The sequence below is a fragment of the Orbicella faveolata genome, unplaced genomic scaffold, assembly GCF_042242905.1.
Source record: "Orbicella faveolata isolate gen_17 unplaced genomic scaffold, um_ofav_v1 contig_24, whole genome shotgun sequence".
NCBI lineage: Eukaryota > Metazoa > Cnidaria > Anthozoa > Scleractinia > Merulinidae > Orbicella > Orbicella faveolata.
Genome location: NW_028301552.1, coordinates 17,776,653 through 17,792,830, shown reverse-complemented (window position 1 = coordinate 17,792,830; position 16,178 = coordinate 17,776,653). Strand labels below are relative to the sequence as shown.

Here is a 16,178-nt window from a genome sequence, read left to right as displayed (position 1 = left end):
TGTATAATTTTCCCATTCCTGCAAATGGTACCTACAGGGTAAAAGGGTTATACTAAGCCAATGGTGATTTGTATACGGGAAACAACAGATATCATAAATGAAGTTCTTATGTTAGGATAGCATTGATCGTTAACGCATTACTCGAGTGAACGCCTACCGGGAAAAGTTTCAAATAATTACTGGCTAGAGTGGTCGCGGTTGCATATGAGAGATGGTCGCCTGCAAGAGGTTCCGACTACAACGACTAGAGTAACTGATAAAAATATGGAAAATGCAAACTAGCTAACCGAGCAACCAATTGCCAAGCTGCACTGAAAGGATATATTCAATGAATCAGAAAGAGGTCGAATTCCATGAGTCTTTAAGGTTACTTTAATTTCATTCTCCAAGAAAAGAACTATAGTGATTTTGTCTCAAGAAACCGAAGGTAAGAGTGGTAGTTGGATTATTAAATACGATGAGGCTAACCTTCACATTTGGATCCATCTCCTGTGAAACCGCTCGGACAAGGTCCACATTTATAACCGGATATGTTTGCTGGAGGGGGAAGATCAACACATGATACGCCAGGGTAGCACGGATTAAGATTTGCTTCACACGCGTCGAGATCACTTTCACAGGATGTTCCTGTATACCCATTTAAACATTCACATTGAAGTACGTTCATCTCATTGTTTTGTGTTGAATTTCTGTTGTCGGTAGACTGATAACAAAGACCGTTGTTAAGGCAAGCACATAGATTGATGATTGGCCTCAAAAATGCTAATGCCCCCTGGCTGTCTTTTACCACGAATTCCATATGAATCTGTAAAAACAATATTTATCTTAGGCAACGTTCGTATAAATCCTATCCGTTGTTATGTGACACATAATAACGATGAACATAAAATATAGAATAAATACATTTACACTTGGTGAAACAAAAGCAGTTTTTGTTAATCTTGCCTGCTCCATAGTTCCATTCCACGTTATTGTTATAGAGTTGGAATTGTTCAGCAAAACAGCGTCAGACGGCAAAACGCCAATGACGGAGAAGCTCAGGGTGTCGTTATTAGGGTCTTCTGCAGCCACAGTTACACTAACACTCTGATTCACGGTAACGTTGATTTGAGACAGATCTGTGATAATCCGTGGAGGATAGTTTTCTGTAAAGATCAAAATGAATAAATCTTTCTAAACTGCGCGGCATTGAATAATGTAGATAGACAGGGAAGAAAGAAGGTAGTTAGGTGGGTAGGTAAGTAGATAGGTAGCAAGATGGTCAAGTAGGAAGGTGAGTAGGTTGGTAGCGGAAAGGTAGGTGCGGTTGTATGTAACTGCGAGCGCGAATAGGTGGGTACGTTAGAACTCACATTAAAGGAATTTTGCCAGTGCAAGGTCAAATTAGATTAGAAATTAGATTCATTTGACAATTCGCAGCCATGGCGTACTTACTAAGAAGTTATGACTGTAATTTTAATAGCGCTTAAAAAGATTAAAAATGAACGATGTAGAGCGTTATACCGCAGGTTTTCACAAGAGCCTCAAAAGTAAATGCTTACTAAGAGAAGACGACTCCTCTTCAAGTGTCGAAGATAGTGCCTTGGTACTTGCTCCTATGGAAACATCATTTGTTGAGGCGGAGTCGAAAAGGCAATTTATGTCTCCTTGACAGACTTCCTCCGCCTGTTTGCGCAATGTGTCATTTGCAAAGTACAGGTCCTCCAGAAACATGGGAACAAAAGAAGCATTTGTAAAAGTTTCCACGTCTTCCCCTGGTTTGTACGTGAAAAGTGTGCCCATGTTGTCCACTTGCCCTTAATTAAGGAGAGGAACATCGATGTTAATACTGTTCTAGTCATAACTACCTCACTTCATGCATGCATGGAATCTTGCGTATACTTTATCCCGTAACAAACTTACGTCATATTCAGACTGCAACACTTCGAGCTACGAACGTTTAGTACAATTTTGATTGGGTATGCACACCGAGTATAGTGCTTCTTTATTTCGAGTGGGTACCCATAGCTATGGTGGTTGTTGTTGTTGTTGTTGTTGTTGTTGTTTTGTTTTTTTTTTTCATGGGTACTACTAATTGTTTCTTTGGTATCGGTACCATTGGCTCAGTTTGTCTTCAATGGGTACTCCTAATCCCTTCCCCCTGTTGCAACACTTTTGAATAAGTACCAAAGGTTGTGTTTGCTAAAACCGGCATTGAGCTGAAAATAAACTAACACGTAAGAATGATAACTGAAGCATACATTGTTAAGTGGTTCAGAAGCATTACTGACAACAGTGGCAACTATCAGAAGTAGTGAAATTAACTTACAGAGAAGACCAAAATCATGATGTATGTCTTTGCCGTACGCGTTTGAAGGCAAAATCGTGCCATTAGGCGTCAAAAAGTCGTCCTCAGGATCCCCGTTCCATGTTCCCAAGAGACCTTTCGTTTGGTTTTTGAAACTTCTAGGCGCCGCGAACACAATTGAAAGTGCCCCTGATACCACCTTCACTGTAACTGATATTCCAGATGGGAAAGCCATTACAAAGGAATCGTTCTCTGGTCTGGCAATAGCAACTGAGCCATTAAGTGTGACAGATTCATTTGTGAGACTTGTGTAATTAAAGTTCTTTCCGTCGATCAAAAGGCTTAACCCTGTTAACAAGAGAACACAAACACTTAATACAACACAGTAAGTCATTGGTATTAATAATGGTAATTGCACTGAGTGGAGTGCAATTTGGTCTGAAATCACAAGTATGATTTCAGACCAAAATTGCACGACACGAAGTTCAATTGCCACTTTATTAGATCCATTTTGAAATCGCACAATTTTATCGCCTTAATTTTTAGACTTTTGGTGTATTGTTCCAGTAGCCGGTTTGTTCAAAAAAAGCGGAACCGGAAACGCCTTTACGTCTCATTTAGTATGCAAAACGATGTCATGTGACGAAAACTCATCCGAGCATGACAAAGAAACAAGCGCTTTTGAAGTCAGAACGAAAATAGTCTGCTTCAGGTATAAAAGTTCAATTCTCGTCGCTTGAATCAATGATGGAAGGTCTTTCTTTCTTCTGTGGTTGAGGCTGAGACTTTTCATTGTCTTTGGAGAAGGAATTTGAAGGTGCATCCTGCGTAATTCTGCGATGGATTTCTTTTGAGTTGTGAAACTCCCTCGAGTGCACGATGCCCAGTGGATGGTACCTTTTTTTTCTTTCATACCGTTTAATGGCATGATTTTAAGGGAGTCCAGCTCGTTATCATCTCCGTTTCTTTTTGTGACCTCGGCGAAGGACTCAATAGTCAGGACCTTGTCAAGTTCTTGCGGCGCCATTTGTTTCAAGATATTTCCAAGATGGTGGGACTAACACCAGCTTCGTAAGACGTTCATTCATTCACTGTTTTGTGGAGCGGGGCGTATTTTGACTATGTTTATTCACAGCGACAGAGTTGAGCTCTTTTGTTGCTTCGTTTGAAACTACCAGAAACCTGGAAACATCTACCTTCTTGAGATGGCCCTGAATTTGTTGTTGTGTGGTTTTCGTTTGTTTGTGTTTTACTGGACTCGGTATCATACGGATTTTGAGCAGATGTTGAAGAAAAATCGCCAAATATTCGTCAAAATGGACACTGAAAGTTAGAAACTTCCATTAAAGTTAGTGTTCAGCCTGAAGGAACTGATAATCGTCATTTAGAAACTGTAATTAATTACATTCGTCAAGTTTTTTGGAAAAAAAAACACAATAACAACAGAGTTTTGGCAATACTAGTTGCTAAATTCTCCACACAATGGCTTTTTGCCTTTCATTTTCCTGAAATTTTATTGTTTACTTTAAACTAATATTGAAATCTGATTTGTTGTTTTGTTTTACTGTCCCATTCTCAATGACTGAGAAAAAGATGCGATTTAGAGCAAAAAATAGTGCGATTCGTGAATAAATCGCACCATTGAGAGCCAATCAGATTGCAAGGATAGCCAGTGATTTCAAAACGGATTTAATAAATCTCTAAATAACTTTTTATTGTTTATACATTCCGTTTTTAACACCGCGCCTTTCTATAAATAGCACTTTATGTTTGTGTTTTTAATATGTTGTTAGTCAATATTTTAAAACGCTTTTGGGAGATCTAAGTATTTATGAGTCAAATAAGTCCTTGAGCTTTAGTCATGAGCAAGTCAGTGAGACAATGAACCTTTCAAGTTTATATTGTGTTAACATTAGCATTATTCAGAGCCAACCACAAACAAGCTAATATAGCTTCAGGTTTCTTCAGTCTATTCTGAATGTAATTCAGGTTAACCATAGCGCTATTCCGGCTAACCGGAGCGCTATTAAGGCTAATCGGAGTACTATTAAAGCTACACAGAACGCTATTCCGCCTAATCTGGCACCAGTCAGGTTAACTAGAGCCACTATCCAGCCTAAACAAAGAGCTACTTAGGCTAATAAGAATGCCCATGACTTATTCACTCATAAATAAGGGGACCTCCGCCATTAAACACTGGATTTGGGCACCATAAAAATGCACCACATTGTTGTTAATAACCAGCGTACGCTCTGTATATGGAATTTGGGAGAAGATTTACTAGCTATTTAACAAAAGGAACATACCGAGCTTGTACATTGTGTAAGATGACGCTTGTTCCAAAATCTAGTATGATATATCAGTAGCCGAAAACAGCTTTCAGTTGTGGTACATTCTGAGTGTTAACGTAAGCTTGAAACTAGTTTATCACTTTGGATATGGGTATAGATAAATGCCTAAGAAAACCTCCTTTCGGAGAACGCAATCTGTCTTCAGAATGAATTTTAACGTCGACTACAATAAACTGTTATTTAGGAACAATTTGAAAGAAGATAAAGAGCAACTGACCACCATCTTCTAAATCCACCTGGACAACACTTGTATTGTTTTCCTTCGCAGCTGCAGCAGAAAACACCGTAGCTGTTCCATCACCTTTGGCTAGTTTCGTTCGAGCCTGTAACTTAAAAAACCCGTTCCGTGCATCTACCATGACGTATTCGCCAAGACCATTAAAGGTGTAGTTCTTGCCGTCAAGAGTGACAAAATGAGGATCACCCCAAAGCCAACCTGTTAATAAAATGATGGAGAGGAAAACAAAACTTATAACTGGTTATTAAAACAGCAAGACAAGACAAAGGGGAAAATACTCCATTACACCTTTTGCTGTTCATTTACAGAAAATAAATATTCATTTGTGTCCAAATTTCTTTCTTTATGGTCAATAAACTCTCATTAACACCAATATGACCTTCATTTGCGCGTAAGGAACGTTCAAGAATAACATTTACATATGCATTAACATTCAAAATCATCAACAGAAAAACAATACCTTCATTTGACATTCATTGACTGTAAATGTATTTTCATTTTGGTAAAAAAAAAAACTCGTTGTCGCGAAACGACAATCATTTACACTTTAGGACATTCAGTTTTCAACAAAAGACTTTCAATAACACAATTTGCATGAGAACTAACATTCAATTGCATTATTAGGCAACCATATCCATGAAGGTAACAATCTTTAATGCGGCGAGACAAACATTACAGCCATAATAACATTTATTTTTGAAAGAATATCAAATTCGCTGAACGATTTATCCCTCAATTGCCTGACTATTGAGGCATCGTGGCAAATACGTTTGCATGAAACGAAACCACTGTCCACATTTAGCTGCCGTAATGGTACCAATACATATTTCGTTGTAGAGCTTGCTGCAACAGCTGCGTACGATAATTTCACAGAGCAATTCCCTGGCGTCTTACTTCGTCTCTTTTGACATCTTCAAAGGCCCTGACTATCCTTTCGCGGTGTTCAAATGGGATTCTACAGTATTTCTTCGTGGCATATCTGGAGAAATCTAACACGTATACTGTAGTGCGCCCTCTGAGTTGTACGCAAAAAGTTTCATAAGTGGCCGAATTTACATATATCTGGAAGGGGAGGATTGTGACAATATATTTTTAAAAAAAGTACATATGGTTCCTTGTTCTATAATCAAAATTTCGAGGAAAATTGGGCGAGATATCTCTGTTCAAAAGAACTGCGCGAATGAGCGATTGTTTTCTCTTAACGTTTGGTGAAAACACGGTAATGTTTGTCTTACCGCACTAAAGATTGTTACCTTCATGGATATGGTTGCATAATAACGCAATTAATTGTGAGTTCTCATGCAAATTGTGTTATTGAAAGTCTTTTGTTGAAAACTGAATGTCCTAAAGTGTAAATGATTGTCGTTTCGCGACGAGTTTTTTTTTGACCAAAATGAAAATACATTTACAGTCAATGAATGTCAAATGAAGGTATTGTTTTTCTGTTGATGATTTTGAATGTTAATGCATATGTAAATGTTATTCTTGAACGTTCCTTACGCGCAAATGAAGGTCATATTGGTGTTAATGAGAGTTTATTGACCATAAAAAAAGAAATTTGGACACAACTGAATGTTTATTTTCTGTAAATGAACAGCGAAAGGTGTACACAAAAACCCTCTGAATTACCAATATAAACACATACTATTGTACTGATGCTTTGGAGGAAATTCAAAGTAAATCTTTGGCCGAGTTTTAAAACCTCTCCTTATTTTCAAATTTTCATAAAATTAAAAGGAAAAACTACCGAATAAAGATTTGGTTGGCGAGACATGTGGCTATTATGAAATTTTGTACGCTGGAGTTTAAAAACAAGATTATTGTTAGACTTACAGGTACCTATTAGCCGTTCTATTATTTATCTTCAAAAAGTGGCTGGAATCGCCCTCTTTTATAAAATATACTAATCCGCCCAAGATACGGAGAAACAATTCTTACTCCATTCTGGTACCACATAATTTCCACAGTCATCAGAGGGACGTCTGTTATAATACAAATCACACATGTCTGTGTTGACGCAACACTTTTGATAACCCAGAACATCACTCGAGTCGTGTTTGGCCCTCCACTTCTGCGTTAGCTTGTGATATCTATGCGCAGAACCTCCTCCCGGATTTCCCACAAGCAGTGCACCCCAGCTTTCCCAGTGAGAAGAATAACAACACTCTTGACCCCACCCGTCCGTTGAAGGAAACTGAGAGTAGCCACACAATCTTGGCCAGTCTCTCCAGTTCACGGTGAACCTCTCGTCCCACCAGGCTTGTCGGAAGCTGCAAGGACAAGGCTCAAGGAATTCAGTGAAAACACGAGGATCCGGTTGTGCTTTAAACCACTTTATACATTCCTGCCTCTCGCTACGCGCCCCACGAGAGTCTTCAAGTCTAAAGAACCATTTTCCAACCATGTCAGTGTTGCCTCTTATACCATCGATGGTATCTATGTTGACAGTGCCAGACCTTTAGTCGAAAAAACAGCAAATATCAAAAAAAAATTGGCTAGAGGTTTGTAAAGACTGATAACAATACAGGAGAATCTCTCTCACGTGACCACTGTCATTGGGCCACTACATCTAGCCGACCGTTCGGACGTCTGACTAAACTACGATTAGTTGTACAATAAATTGTAGCTCAGCTTAAAGAAGAAGCAATGTTATCGACATCGTTCAGCGTTAGCTTACCGTTGCACATTATATTCGTTTTCTTGCTTGTCACCAGCATTCCAGCCAACCACAGGTAAACCACGCGAATTGTAGTAATATCTATAGTACAATCTGCAAGAGATTTGCAATCTTAAAACAACTTGAGCGATAAGACGCATGCTTGATAGTACGGCTATTAACAATTTATTGCACCACTTTGTTAGTGCCCGTGCTTTGGCTAGTCAATTTTAGGGGCTTTAGTACGCGTAATGTAACTCTCGCTTCCTACGTAGGTAACATGAAATGCATGCTTCTACTTGAAGACACCGATATCTGTTTTTTCTCTGTGGATATATGTCCTGCGCCCTTCGCGCTTGAGGCAAAAGCCGACGGAAAAGATCGGTCCATATTTCTGATGACTTCAACGTCGATAAGAAGTTTATCTTACAAACTACATACATCAGTTTGTGGGAACTATAATAATAGAAAAATGATTCAGTGAATAGATAATATCTAGTAGTTCTGCGCAAACAACAAACCGTTTAAGCTTTTCCGTTTATTTCAGTTTGTCTTGTGTTAGTCTCTTCATCATCCATGGCTGTCCAGCAGTCAAGATTAGCCTGCATGTATCATTTCTTCAACTTAGTTTTGCCATTTGTTCTGTCTAAGTTCTCTAGCTGTTTCAATTTTCGTGGATATTTCAACCAGTCACCGAGGCTGCAAAAATATGACTTGGTTGAAAGCTCTACGAAAGGTTAAGTTATGGCTATATTCCGTTTAAGAATGATCTTTTGCATCGTTTTCCCCGGTAGATATCTTTTATTTTTCTTCTTCCTATTGGTCTCTGTTTCTGTATTTGTTTAAGAAATAGAAAACATGTACCGTGTTTCTATCGAGTTATAGAGTGAAAGTTTGGGAGAACGAGAAATGTTGTGGGAACACGAGTCGCAGGCCAGTGTTTCCACAGCTTTTTCGAGTTCTCCCAAACTTTCACGAGTGTTTCTAACTAACAATTTGATTATCACCTCATAGAAATCTCGAGCTCATAATCTAATTGTGTTAGTAGATATCTAACTAACATTAACGCAAATAACGGTTTCCAATTATTTTTCTACGCATTATTGAAGTTAACGCTCCAACAAAATCGCACGTATCGAATTGTCCGTGGTAAATTTTCAGTTGTTTACGCGCGCGCGCCCGCTTTTTAAGAAAATTCAAGTCTTTTAAGTCAAGAAACCGTTAATGTCCTTCATTTAGTCTTGTCAGGGATTTAATTATCCATTTACATCCAAACTTTCTTCCAAAACTTCGGAAAAACGATAAAAACGTCGCATTTCGTGGACGACCGACAGCCACTGCACTCTATTGGCTGATAGTATACGAGTAGCTCGGCCAATCAGATTATAGCATTTGCATTAGTATAATTCTACTAAAACTCGATAGAAACACGGAGAACACGTTTTCTATTTCTTTTTTAAAAAAACAAAACTTGTTAACTTTGATTATCAAAATGTAAATTATCTTTGCTCGCACCATCATTACGCCAACAACTCGCGGTAGTCCTATGTTTCTATCGAGTTATAGAAACACGATTTTAAACCAACCACTGCGGGTATTTTCTTAGCGCTTTTTTCTAAATGTTCTTGATATAGGCAAGCCAGGGAGGTCTTTTTAGTACCCACGGAAACAGTAAACCCAAACATGGTCAAGTGGAAACTTTTTCATTGCTTTTCTTAACTGGCGCACACAGTAGTGTTTACTGAAAGGCAGCGTTTGCTTTATGGTTTCTTGTGTTTAAGGACGGTGCCTACTAAATACAAAGGTTTTGGCGCCGGGTTAGAAGCACGCCGAAAAAGTAGAAGAAAACTTGGGGTTAGCTTAGTTCCTTGCCCCCGAGTGGGGGATAGGGCCGAAAATTGGGGTAGCCACGCATTTTTCCGAGATAATCAGCCTTGAATATCAGCAAAAATGCTGACATCAGCATTTTCTGAAAAAAGAAGGAAAGGATATTTCTTGACAAATTTCCTTCGAATTCTCTTTTACAAACAGAAAAGCAAACACATTTATAAAGATCTTAAAACTCCATGATAAATGGTAACAAAAAATCCATTTTTGGTATGTTTTTGATAACAAAATCGTTGCAACAGCGTTTTTAGTGTCTCTGACAGCCTTCCTCTGGTTCAGCCAAAATACAGTCTAAATACTTTTTGCTCACAACCAGAAACTAATCACGTGTTGAACAGGCTTGCCACTTCCATTCATAACATAAAATGTGGGGGTAACCACGCGTTTTTTAAAGTTATCGATCTTTTTTTGAAAACTTCTACGGTGCCCGTTACATTTTTTCCTGTCACCTCCCCAGTAAGTAAAACATTTGCGTATTTCGCACTTGCTTTGCGCGCGCACTACGCCATCTGCAGGTACTTGTTTACAGTTGGATTTCAGTATAATTTTCGCCAGATAACAGCTAGTTTTCCAGCTGGAAGACGTTAACAGTTATTGGTTAGTGGTATGCTGCTATTTTGCTGTTCCTGGTTTAAGTACGGGTTCATTAACCTTGATTTGGTCACAGTTGGAAAATTTTGCTTTCTTTTAGTCGTGTACTTGGTAGCGTAGTTTATTGCGTCAATTTCAACCCCAGCGTGCGCATGGCACTTAAACCGTGCCTTGTGTGATGCGCAGAAAGGATACACAGTAACAAATGTAGGCAGATTCCTTAAGAAATCATCCGAAGCATTTAAATAATCATTCGAGAATTCGTCGCGTATTTCGATTTCGAACTCAACGTATGTTAGCCGCACAAAATCAATATTGTTGCGCACTACATTATCAGTTATGCCACGTAGGTTTGCCTTACAATCGAATTGCAAAACAAGAACCATGTAGACTTTCTCTTACAATCGAAAAATGCGAGTCCATTTTTGTACCTAACGCCCAGGTATAGTTAGTCGATGAATCTGTGTACAGGCCTTTATTCATCTTCCACTGAACAACATTGAATTGGTTTACCATTGTGAGCTTAGAGTCACAAAACAAAGTCGACCATATAAACGATACACGAATAAGAAACATTGCAACCAAAACAAGTCATTTTGTGAATAAGTAGCATCGCGCGGTAACTAGTTACACTTGACATCAATATCAACGTGTGCGCAAGCGACCGTAAACGCTTTATCTACTGGTCAGTGGCTTTAAAAAAAGTCTAACAGGAAACACATGAGGGAAGAAGGAGTGAAATTCAGTGTCCTATCTAAAAACACCGAAAACGACGTCATTGAGTTTGTTCACGACAGCTTAGCACAGCTCATTGACGAATTTTTGGCAAGATGCAATCTGGCCTCACGGTGGCTGTCTAACGATAGACAGACAACACCTGCAGCTGGTAAATCCTTGTATATGGCATCAATTTCACGTGTGTGGCATGCTAACCAGTTGATGATGATGATGAACCATTACGATGTTGCTATACCTTGCATCATGTATTGGAAAGCGTCTTCAATTATGAGCAAACCTCCAAATGATGTGATTCGTTTCCATACCAAACGCACACGATGTTTTCCTTAATTTCTAATCCCGTTTGCCTTATTAACTGCCTGTTACATTAACATTCACATACTTTTGTGTGGGAGCCGACCACTGCAAGCCATTGCTGGGGTAATTATACATCACAAAGGAATAAACACCGTCTGTGATCAAAACCAGCTGAAATGTGTTTCCCTGAAAATACAACAAGACGACATTTTTATGCATTTAACCGACTGCTGTCAGTCTATTATAACGTACTGCCTCCACCGCCTGAAATTCAACACGATAATGCTTCCACACTTATGAAATGGCCAATGCAGACAGCAGCCAATCTAACGCATCCGTTTGCAGTTGAGCTTCAGGTTGAATCTTAGAAGTCTTTTCAACGAAAACGGAATAGACTACACTTTTTCTAAAGTTCTATTTGCTAATGGGCAATAGAGGAAGTTGAAAGGAACGATTAAAAAATAAACATCACAAACGCTCGAACGAATGTCATTACAAATGGATCAGACTATACATAAAATGACATTTCGTTGTTCGAGAATGTGATACTCTTCTTGTACTCTTACAATGTTTGCCATGCTTGTTGGATAGCGATAGGGCCGCAAATTTTCCCACGTTGTCACCATCACCCAAGATGCTTGGAATTCTGTCGGCAAAGGTTTCATTAAGAGCCTTTTGACATCTGATGTGGCTGTATTCATCATGTGAAGGGAACCCGGATCAGAATCTGAATATTCATGGTAGTAGACTTTGGACACACCGTGTCTCGCGAAAGAGTAATATGTATCAGTCAAACTCCAATAAGGAGCAAGCATGGCCCTTTTTTTCAGCCACCAACGTTCTCCAAAGTTATATGGCCACCAAGGAAGCCATTTTGAATCGAAGAGCAACAATCCATTGCGGCAGATCTGAAAGAGATCATGCACAATATTTGAAACCTGTGGAGTAACTGGTGTCATAAAACAGTTTGGATTCTGATTGATCAAAAAAGGTACAAACCAAAAACAATCGTGATTTATTGTTTGCCCGGTAAATTAATTTTAAAGGATGGTGAAGAGAAACGTTTAGAGTGAAAAAAATATATATGTAACCGTTATTTACTCTCGGCAATGTTTATAGCACAAGTGCTAGTGGGGCCGACCAAACAACTGAAACAAATAATTCAAATCGAACATAACATTGTTAAGAATCCCAACTGCTTGGAGGAAAACCAGTTGGCTATTTACAAGCGTGGCCGAGGATTTGAACTCGGGGCTTCCAAGAAACAAATCCAGTTGGTGGTCAGAGCGGGACTCGAACCCGGGACCGCTGGATTGCGAGTCCAACACGCTGACCACTTGGCCACGCTGCCTCCACAAAGAGTAGTTTAGAAAACGGTTATACAAGGTTTAGTCCTATTTATTCGTTAATTAATCTTGCTTAAAAGGCAACCTTTGGGTCCATGTCTATGAAGAAACTATTTCAATTTAAGAATAATTTATGGTATAAAAACTGAAAGTAACCTGGTCACTTCTTTATTTACATGCCAAAGCCAAGGGGTTAAATTTGGGACTATCGGGAACAAATCCAACTTGGAGACGTGGTGGCGGGCTTGCACTTTTAGAGAGCGAGCTACTTAGTGTCTGTTTGTGTCATGCAGGTGCATTTTGCACTTGAATCGCCATCATTTCCGGCCAGTTTAACTACATATCTGTATACATACGTAAGCATGGTAGTGACGTTTTCCGAAGAATTGCATGCCGTCGTCCGGGATATCGACCTTAAAACATCGCCACGAATATTCAGAAGTGTTGGGAACTTCAGAATCCCCAGAAGCAGGACCGTAGGGATACATCCGTTTTATTGGAGCTGTGTGGCAAGAAAGAAAAGATTCACTACCAAGGCTATTGATCTCGACAATGAGGTCTTTTCTGGTGCGACTGACAGAATTTTCCTCACTGATTTCGTAGAAATGTTGCGTGATTATAGCTACATGTAAATGCATTTTAAAGCTAGATACACGAAGAGCGGATTACTGATTTAGTATTCAATGATAGTTCTGGGCTGCCATAACTAAGACAGTTCTAATTTTCAATCGTTTTCTTATTTTTAAAATATCGGCCTCGTGTTCCAATCTTGATATACCAACCTGAGTCTACCTAAGTCTGAAGAATGATGATTACTTCACGATAAATGTTCTTTTCGTCGACATACCTACGATACAGACATTCCTTCCCTTCAAAAATATCGATTTCTCGATTTCGGAAAATCTACACAAATATCATTAATCATAAAAGTAAACGGCAATGCAATAATGCCATTTTCTTTTTTTCAGTTTGTGAGCGGGCGGAATTTGACAAATCCTGCAATCTCATTGGTTCCGGTAGCGGACGGAATTTCCCATCCGTCCGGCCCGCTCACGGCGGGCGGAATCGTCGTGTTGATCCATTTTCGCGAACGAATTAGCGGTAATCGTCAATCTTTTAGGATCTTTTATACCGACCTCCCAGCCGGCAAATAACATATCAATGAGGCAGTTTTATTTTTCAATCGTTTGTTACTGTAGAATATCCGTGTCTCATGCTGTCTAGATGAAGCAACCAGAGTCTTCCTCCAAGTCTGAGGAATGATATTACTTTACTTTAAAAGTAAACGGCAATGCACTAATCGCCAAGACAACGAAATAGTCCGGTTACCTGCAGTAGTAGAGCTTGGTGTATTTATTGGCTCCTCGGTCGGATCTGTGAGGAAATGGAAACGTATTGCTCTATCAATATAACCGGGAAATGAAAAAATATAAACGCATTTGTTTTTCCACTAAAGACCATATGAAGCGTGGTATGAGGGGAGAAAGTCCTTGTTTTAGTTTCTAAAGTTGGTGTAAAGTAAACACGAAGCCCCTTGATTAATAATCATGTCTTTCCCTCGTTTATATTTTAAAACCTGGGGTACTGCGTTGGCTGAGCTCTGTCGGGTCCTGTCAACGTCCTTTCCCCCTGAAGAATGGCACATAACTCCGCACCACGACGTGATCCGCAATGCGCTCTATAGGAGGGTACAAAGAATTGCCCCCAACCACTCACCCTGTTCTGAATTGATAATTACTCATGCATGTGCAAAACTCATATGTGCAATTATCCTTCGCGAAATTATAAGTGATATCCAATCGTGTGAGCAACTCAGTGACTAAACTACTTCATTTTCAGTTTCATGTGGTTCATACTTAACTCTCTACTGTTGTAGAGCAACCATCCTGCTCGATGTTCTTTCCAAAGTGACAGTGTTACAGGCTGCGCATATGCAAGATTGCTTTTTCATATTGGCTTCAAAAAATACTTTTAGAGGAAATATTTAATCATAATGTGTAATTTTATAGCTAAGAGAAAGTAGATTTCACAAAACGGATTTAATTTTAGGTCAGTTTTCTTTTAGAAATAACCTATAACTCGTGCTTTCCGGCCCCGTCAGGTCGGAGCGTGGTCAATACAACGTCAGAATGCACCAGTACTAATTTTCTAGTGTAAATAATTTTCTTTCTCTAGTATTTCCCCTCAGATTTCTGAGTCACATACTGTTACTGGCAGCTACATTATGTAAATCCCACGGTACATAGCGATTTAATGGCAAGATGCGATAAACAACTTAAAAATCCTGCTGCGTTTCACTCTTGTTACCGTCGAATTGCAACACGATCGATACATCTTTCAAATTTACAGTCAAATTGACTGTTAACCGTCATAAATAAGTTGTTTTCTCCAGCATATCGCCATAGAATTCTACTTTCTATCCCTCACTTTAATATAAATATAAATCCCTTAAGACAACTATGATTAGAAGGTCAAGCTGCTCTAAGTATAGCTCAACTGGGCAATATATTTCACCGCGTGGGGGGCACCGTACCCAGGGCCGACACGAACTGGCGGAAAAAAAACTGGCACAAAACAATTGTGATAGATTTTTTTCCCAAAATATCATCTTGAGACAGCTTTCTCTCTATGTACATGGGCTATTCATCGCGGTTTTACCTTGTTCACACAACGCGTGTGGTTCCACCTATCGACGCCATTTTAACTTTGTCCAATCAAGCTTGAAAAAGTCCGCCTAAGCCTTTCAAGTTTCGACCAGAGAGTCCTGCATGGGCAACTCAACACATTTTCCCTCCAAATATTACAGCACATTTTGCCCTTGTTACCTTTGCTCACCCTTTGTCTAGATATAATAAAGAACCTTTGTGTCTCTTAGACTTGACTGACCCTCATCTCAAAGCTAGAAATTCACACGGGTACAGTCCTTACCTCTCCCTGGTTTCATCATCATAAGGTGACTACGATTATTAGTATTGACCTCTTAGACTGGATTGTAATTAATCCCAGGTGAGATGTTGTGTAAGCAATTTGTTAGATTCTCCCGCCAAATTTCCGGTTACATTGAAACCACTATGTCATGAGAGGCGCTGTAAAAGTAGTCTTGTCAAGGCAGGTAGCACAAGAACACTTGCTAGCTTTCGCGAGTCAGAGAGACTAACATGTCAACAATAAGACAATGGCGCCCTCCTTTGACGTTAAGTACAATGGCCTTAAACCAGTATCGAAATTAACTTAATCATGATCGGAAGATAAAAGTATGCATTCACGTACCTGTGCCAGTTTCTAAGGTAAAAGTATGGCTCTCGTAGGTGATGTTAGAGGTGGTGAGGACAAGCACCCTAACGGTATATTCTGACTTGGGTTGGATGTCCCTGAGGGATACTTGAGTAACGTTGGTTCTTGCAACATTCCAATACTTTGAAGGTTGAGACAGCTTGTACAACACAATGTAATTCTTCGCAATACCAGTACTAAGCGACGGCTCTTGCCACTCTAATGCAGCTGTCGCTAAAATGGTATTCTCTTCTTTTATTGCAATATCTGTAGTAAAAATGATAATCAGTAATGACGGAAAATAATGTTCAGAGAGAGTCCAAGATTTTCACCATTTTTTGGTTGTTTGTTTTTCCTATCAGTGATTCAGAATCAAGTTCTAAAGACTTCCACAAGGTTTCAACGATTTTGGGCCGCGTTGCCAACTTGGCTTGAGTGCCATTGGTTAAAAGTTAAGTTGCATGCTTCATTACCATACGAATAGAGTTTTCTAGAGATAGCTTTTAGCTTAACC

The 16,178-nt window shown here is 39.3% G+C and overlaps 1 protein-coding gene across 1 annotated transcript in view; it reads right to left on the bottom strand.

Moving 5' to 3' along the window:
* Positions 1-16,178, bottom strand: part of LOC149110692 (uncharacterized) — a 148,908-nt gene that overhangs the window by 10,314 nt on the left and 122,416 nt on the right. The window contains exons 31-42 of the mRNA XM_089292104.1: positions 15,662-15,931; positions 13,721-13,765; positions 12,748-12,893; positions 11,612-11,953; positions 11,131-11,231; positions 7,554-7,646; positions 6,815-7,332; positions 4,856-5,074; positions 2,309-2,635; positions 1,542-1,796; positions 946-1,145; positions 469-805 (exon numbers count right to left, since the gene is read on the bottom strand). Coding sequence (XP_089148230.1) covers positions 469-805; positions 946-1,145; positions 1,542-1,796; positions 2,309-2,635; positions 4,856-5,074; positions 6,815-7,332; positions 7,554-7,646; positions 11,131-11,231; positions 11,612-11,953; positions 12,748-12,893; positions 13,721-13,765; positions 15,662-15,931 — 2,853 coding nt within the window. The remainder of the gene's footprint in view (positions 1-468; positions 806-945; positions 1,146-1,541; positions 1,797-2,308; positions 2,636-4,855; positions 5,075-6,814; positions 7,333-7,553; positions 7,647-11,130; positions 11,232-11,611; positions 11,954-12,747; positions 12,894-13,720; positions 13,766-15,661; positions 15,932-16,178) is intronic.